Below are 7343 nucleotides of genomic sequence, written 5' to 3' on the forward strand. Positions count from 1 at the left end.
AAGCAACATCTAGGTTTTGTTTACTTTTCCAAATGCGCCAATTGAATATCAAAACAGGAATGCCAAGTAAGTATTGACAATTGTAACATATTGGCCTTCCCTCTACACTCATTATTTTCATCTCTTTATATAAATGAATTAAGATATTTTGACTTTTCTTTCTTTTCTGGAGTACCAAGTTTCTTTACAATAATAAATTCCTATAAAATGTTCCTTTCAAAGGTAGATAACCAACCCTACTTGGCAGTTGTAGTGTGGGCTGCCTATCTGAACTGATATTAGTGTATTTACATAGAATAAAATAGTCTAATGTTACTTGGCGGGAAACCGGCACGTAACACAACTATGCCGTTATAGTGTTCTAAAAAGTCAGCTCCGAGAAGTCCGTCGAATTCTATGTCGAGATTGTAAATATAAATTTAGTGGGGATCTGTGTCTGAGAAAGGTATCAATACAGATTCAGTTATTAAATTTTTTTGATTAGTTATACCTTGGATCATCATGTTTTCGGAAAATCGGTTTCTATATTTTTCTGCTGTTTTTGGTTTGAAAATTGAAAGTCCGGCTCTTGTGTCGATTAATATTTTGAACGTGTTGGTAGCGTCCATAATATAATATAAATTTTTTGAATTGACCATTAGAGATTGTCCTAAATGAATTTATGTTCTGGGAAATTCAAATTGGGGTTCAAATCGTCTGTATTCAGGGTTTGAATATGAGTTTGGATTTCTTCGATAGGGGGAGGATCTGGTTGTAAAGGATCTATTTGAAAATTCTGATTCGATTGGTAATATGTGTTTTGGTATTCCGGATAACTAACAGTATAGTCTTTCGTTTCGTAGTCATAAATATTTTCGTAAAATTCTTCAGTATTCTGGTATTCTTTATAATAACCTGTATAATTATCGAAATCTTGCGGGTTGAGATGATGTGCCTCTGTGTATTTGTTCTGTTAAAATTTGGGTTCGGTTGAATTGCCGAAGGTCTTTGTTGATTTGGATTTTGTTTTATTTACGGTGGTCTATTTTGATTTGTCACCGTTGTTGATGTATTGGGCCTAAAATTTTGGAATTGCGGATTTTGTGGTCTTTGGACATTTTGAAATTGAAAATTTTGTCTTTAAAAATTTTGTGTGGCTTGGGGATTTTGTGGTCTTACTCTACATTCATTTTGACTGTGTCCCTGTCTCTTACAGAGATTGCAAAATTTTTGTTGAATGGAGGGGTGTGGTTTTTTATGCTGGATGTTATTTGCATTTTTGTTGTTGAAAGTATGAGAGTTGTAGCTCTCGCTTTATTCTTTGAATGGCTTCGAGCATGGAAGCTGGGTTTCCGGCTCTTACTATTTGTCCTATGATTGGTTCTAAACCTGCCAAGAGAGTATTTAGAGTCATGGTTTGTATTAAACTTTGTTGTGCCTGCTTTTCTTCTGGAGAAAGCGGTTGTTTTTGAATTGCCGCGAGCATTTTTGCATCGTGGGTTTGATCTGTTTATGAATGTTAAAGGGGACTCATTGGGCATTTGATGGATTCTTTGGAAGTCTCCTATCAAAGAGGCTAAATCACGTGTGTCACCAAAATATTGGATTAACAGTAATTTAATTTCATCCCATGTTTGGGGGTTTCTAGAACTGATGAGTTCTGCTGCTTTTCCTTTCAATTAATTTTTGATATGTAATGTTACCAAAATTTTTTGATCTTGTACAGCCATGCGGTAAGCAGTATTACAAGCATTTAAAAATGTATTGATGAAAATTTGATCTCCATCGTACTCAGGTATAATTGAAAATATTTCATTGAGTTTGTAAGGCTCAAGTTCAGGTAAAAGGTTTGCATTTGGCATGATGTTTGACAATAGAACTTGTATTTGACTTATAAATATTCAGTTTCAAAAATACGAAAAAGTCGTGATGATTCTTTTTCACTCACCGAAGGTTGTCCATAGAGGATGAAATCCTACTTCACAAGCGTTGCTCCGGGAGAAGTTAGCGTTCGCCTGTTCTTCCGCCGTTGAAGAGTCCGTCCGTCTGTGGTCCTGTTGGCCCGGGGTTCTGTTGGTTCTTCCTTTGAAGGATTGGGATCCACCACTACCGGCTAGGCTTGTTCCGTGTTCCGTCTAGTGTTGAAGGATCTCACCGACTGCGCCAATTTATTATATCTCACTTTTGAAATATAAGTTTTTGAAAATTATTCATTTTGAAAATGGGGAAACAGTACTGAATTCCCCTGAGTTACAACAATACAATATTATTCGTCACTAACTTGAATGTAAGTCTGACAATCTGTAACTAACTTATTTCGTCACGCAGGACGGTATTTATAGGAAAATATTGTTAACATGTTCTGAAAATACAATAAGAAGAAGAAAGAGTCTTTGTGTCGTTTTGAAGAGTTGCGTATATGCAGGTGTTGATTTTGCAGCATCAGCGTTGAAATTGGATCTTGTTCACTTCGAGTCACCTTGGTTATGGATGGAGAAGGTCAATAAACAACATATAACATATATTTTTGTTAGAAGTGACCATATAAATACATTTGTTACTCATCGAAGATAAAGGTGAAATATCATCGATCAGACCAAAATTATAATTATAAGAAATATATTGTAACAAAATGGCGCTTAACTAGCTCTGTGGTCGTATTTTGGAAAGAGTGCTTTCTTATATTTTTGAAGGTTGTGATCGGAAGGTTTCTTAGTGGCACACGTATATCCCCCACGCACAGGTATATCCTTCTGTGGGAATTCTATATTTATTTGGAAATTGACTCGTACAATTTGTATCATTGAACAATGTATCTTTGCCAATAAATATTATTATTATTATTATTATTATTTGGATCATAGAATCATGTTTCATGCTGTTAAATCATTGAACATTAATTTACGAAGTTGTGTTTTTGTATGGGTTCGTTAATTATTGAAAAATAATAAAAAAATCTCAGATATTCGAATCAGTTTCTGATCAATATATAAAAAAAGGAATATAAATATAGTTTCACCGGTTTTAAGGAAGATTTGACGAATTAACGCCATTCCTTTCAATGATAGAATATACCGGCTGAACAATAATAGATTTGATTTCCATGTTGTCTTGAAGATATGTGAATCCTATTTTTTGTCTTGTTAATTAAAGTAATCTTTCTGAGGGGATGAGTCGTTTAATGTAAAACGAATAATTCACTATCTGCCTACACAATTTGAAATGGAAGTCAATCGACTTAGAGCCGATGAATTAGCATATACACTTCAAATACGAGGTTATACGCCTTTCTACACATTCGAACTGGATGCTGACGCAGAGATTGCTACTTGTGAATTAAAACTCACGGAACTTCGTGACAAGTTAGAAAACTTTGATCACAACAATGCAAACAATGAAAAAAGTCGTACCATGTCCGGATTGGTACACGTTTCGAATCGACTGAGTCGGATAGCGGCTGAAGGTGCTCAGAAAAGAAAGGAATATCTTCTTGAAGAAAGTGCAGAATTATGTGAGTAATTAGAAAACATGAAACTGGAAAATGAGAACGTGCAACTGGAACAGAAGAAAAAGAAAGCAAGTACTCAGGTGGACGAAAATAAGGTTGAAGAAAACCTAGAATATGTACATTTATTGAAGTCACCTATGCAACGTCAAGTATCTTCTCAGAACTGTGATTAGGAAGTTCATGAAGATAGTCGCAGAAGAATAGAAACGGACAAAGAAAGGGGTTACTAGGAAAATGTTTCAGATTTGAAAAATCCAAGATTCGGCGACTACACAAGAAAAGTCGAGGATGGCAGACCCAGATTTGAAGATAACAGAAGGTTGTAGGATAATCATCGAGCAAAAAGGGACACTAAAGGTCTATTCACATTAAAGTTCAGGTCACGCTCAGCTCACACTCCACTCAAGCCGCGGTCAAATATTATTACTTGCTTTTAAACGAGACTATTCATACTTAGCGCTTCGCTCACGTTACGCTCATGTTCATTGATCGTGGTCTTTCTTCCCACGGATTGTCCTCCGGAACGGTGTCTGTCGGGGTCGGTTTGCTTCGAGGGGGCGTGTCCGGCGACTCCGCCCCCTCCGACCGCGCGTACCGTTCGCCGTAACGGCCTGCTGGCCTCCCAGACCTGAGCCCCAGGGATTTTGGGACTCAGTTCCTGTCTGAGTACGACGGGAGGTTGGTTTGCTTCGGTTCGCTCCTGCGGAATGTAAAACTCCTTTTGGAGGTACTGACCCCGCCATGGGGCCACCCCCAAGCCTCTCTCGGCTTCAGGGTGACTCCCTGGCATTCCACCACCCCCTAGCGCTTCCGCTAGGTCGTCAGTATCCGGCTGGAACGAAGTGCGAGGCGCTCCTGTGCGCAACGCACCCCTCTCCTCCCAGGGATCGCTAAATGCTCCGACCTGGGGGCATCGCGACGCCTGGCGTCGGACGACCTTTGCTTCGACGCTTGGTTCAAATTCCGCATTGCCAGCATCTCCAAAGCCTTCGTTGCTTTGAAGACGCTGTCCTTCACCGCGCCTCTCGAAACATTCGTTGTTTCGAAAGTCCTGTCCTGTGGTTCTTTCATCGAAACATTCGTTGTTTCGGAATTCCTGTGCACTGTAGCATGATCCTCTAGACGGGGTTGACAATGGCCTAGTTTCTTGTGCAATTTCCCTTTCCACAGGATGACTGTACACCCTGTGTATTCTGGGACTTGGGGTTACCACATAAGTGGGTAACTTCTCCGTAACGTGCCTCAAATACTCGCATTCAGGCAGAAATGTCGGTTTCGGAGGGAAAGCTCCTTCCGGTTTTCGCCGTCGGCAAAAATCTCCGATTTCTGCTTTTTGTTCCGGTTGGGAACAAAATTGCGAATTTCGTAGTTTCGGAGCCGATCTCAGCATAGGGGATCGTACTCGCATGGATAACATCGCGCGAAGCCCTAATTGGGGTTCGCTTTGCGGTCTAGCTGGTGCATCTCCTCGGAGATGGTGTCCAGTTTTCTGTAGCAACGTCTCCTGACGTTCCACTTCCGCATGTAACAAATCAATTCTTCTCATCGCCGAGGTTTTATTTTTCCTAATGCGATTTAATTCAAACATGCTATTTCGCGTTGTTTTATCGCGATTTGAGGACAGCTTTGTCCTTTGAGACTTGTCGAATTCTCTAATTATTCGGCTTGCCGAAAAACCACCAATGCCCACGGTTTGTCGCTCTGCGACCAAGGGAGAGGCACTGATGTCCTCGTTTGTTGAAAGAGAACGATGAGTAGAACCTAGCCTCAGACTGGCTGATCCTACCGGAGTTCTAGGAATACTGTTTTCTGTGAAACCAGATTCCAGGGGGGTTCCTTGTCGGCTCGTCGGAGTCGCGCTCAGGCGACTAAAAATGTCTGACAGAAAATTAGTTTGACCGAAAATTGTGGTCTCGCGATTTGGCACTGATGTATCTTCGGCAAGTTGCGCTCGCGCGTGTTTTGCCCTGGTCTGCATTTCGATTTCAAATTCCCTAATATGATTCTGACGAGGAAATAGTCAGAGGGAAGGATTCACGGAAATCTAATGATTTTAAGTTCACCCTTGGATCGCGAAAGCTACTTTCCTATCCAAGGCCTACAGGGTGAACTGAGCTAGTGATTTGGGAACAGGGAGCCTAACGGTTGAACAGCACCCTAGGATGAGGGCCGCTCGCAGGATTAGGTAGAAGGGTATCGCAATCCTGGAAGGTCCCAACAGTTAGGTTGAGTCGTTCGCCCGAAGGACGTAACTAATGATGTCTTGACCCTCCCAAGTTTAATCTCGAAACACCTCGATCTTTAACACCGCAAGGCGATCGGGTGGGGTGAGACCGGGCAACTTTAGTAGGGACCTGCTCTTCCTTTGCAGGATTTGGGCTGCTTTCCTCTGGCGGGGTGCCAAAAGGAACCTGGACAAACGTAAGGTATGGTTATGTGCACTGCAATTAATATCCACCCAGTAATCCGCTCCAGTATCAGCTCTAGTAATTTCCAAAATGTCCGCAATCCTAGGATCCTTCAAATAAATGTCCAGCCACTGGTCTGTCCTGATTTATCCTCTATCGGTCCTAGAGATTCCTGATTCCGGTGAAAATTCTTCCAATTCCAGTATTTACTATTAACCGCAGATCCCTAACGACTTCTGTGTTGTGCTGTGTCTCTATTAGTTCTGAAAAGAACCAGAGACTCGAATTCATTCAATATAGTCCAACCGCAGCTTGAAACTTTTAAAATATCTTCGAATATTTAAAATCGCTGTTACTCGTTCACTGTTCGAACTTCGACTAACTATCGTGACTTGGAACTCCGTATATTTATCCTAAATAAACGGGCTCTCTTCCGCGCCACTTTCGGCCAACCAGAGATCGCAAAAGCCGTGCGATCCTGCCTGACCTACTTTCAATAGTTCCACTACGAAAAAAACTCATTTCGTATGGATTTGCCAGCGTTTACGACCTGTTTTTATGCAGGCGCTGGGCTTTGAAGTGAGAATACCGCTCTACTAATTTCCATTGACGTCTATATGCCGCTGTTTCTGTCTCATTCTTTTCATGTTTCGTTTCGCTTCCTCAATTTGCGTTGTACGATAAATGAAATCTAACAGTCTTCGGCCTCACTCGGAAATCTTCGGAAAATCACGAAAAACCTGAATTTTCGTTTTCCTTGATTTCATATCCTCAGCATCCTGAGACAAAAAGTCTTATGCCGCGTCTCGATATTCCTATTCCTTCTTGCAAAAATATGCGTTTGAAAAATCTTACATTTTTCAAACTCAAATGCTAATAAAAATTGAACCACGAGCACTGGAAACATGATCGAGGTGTCAAACGATGACTACTAAGAAACTCTATCGATGCTTCTTTGAAGAAAGCACGATTTCCCTATCTAGCTAACTGAAAAAGTCATTTTCCGTAAAATCAGCTTTTTCCCTATTTAAAAATTGGCGAAGGCTAATAATCTTGCAAAAGATTTTTCTATCGCTTAGGAAACGACATTTCACATCTTAATTTTCGAAACTAAGCTGAAATATCTTGGGAAAACCAATGTTTTTCCACATTTTCTTAATGTTCATTCTAAGTGGGCGGTCCTTATACTGGAGCTCGTGGGATTTCAAACTAGTTTTGTTTCACGACAGGATATTTTGAACGGACCGTGAGCGAACCGTTGTGCTAGTATGTACAAATGACACTCAGTCGGTGTGCATTTTTCCCCTGAATACCTTGTGTTTCTTTGAGTTAGTTAGGCAAAATGGATGAAGAATCAATAGAATTGGTTAGGAATCATGAAGAATTATACAATATGGGCGACAAATTATACTTTACAGCACTGAAAAATATGATATGGAGAGAAATTG

At 40.5% G+C, this 7343-nt stretch overlaps 1 protein-coding gene across 1 annotated transcript; it reads right to left on the bottom strand.

Moving 5' to 3' along the window:
• Window positions 1-3868: 3868 nt before the first annotated feature.
• Window positions 3869-6831, bottom strand: LOC141487073 (uncharacterized). The gene is made up of 2 exons (XM_074185875.1): window positions 6113-6831; window positions 3869-6048 (listed from the first exon to the last, which is right to left on the bottom strand). Exon 2 carries the CDS (start codon window positions 5463-5465, stop codon window positions 3921-3923), a length of 1545 nt encoding a protein of 514 aa, XP_074041976.1. The 5' UTR covers window positions 5466-6048; window positions 6113-6831; the 3' UTR covers window positions 3869-3920.
• Window positions 6832-7343: the final 512 nt, after the last annotated feature.

This window comes from Leptinotarsa decemlineata, unplaced genomic scaffold, assembly GCF_025532065.1.
Source record: "Leptinotarsa decemlineata unplaced genomic scaffold, Ldec_3_MD MMD2_tig00078360_RagTag_RagTag, whole genome shotgun sequence".
Lineage (NCBI taxonomy): Eukaryota > Metazoa > Arthropoda > Insecta > Coleoptera > Chrysomelidae > Leptinotarsa > Leptinotarsa decemlineata.

Coding starts and splice junctions, on each gene's coding strand:
- LOC141487073 (XM_074185875.1), bottom strand. CDS start 5,465: ATGCAGACCAGGGCAAAACACGCGCGAGCGCAACTTGCCGAAGATACA.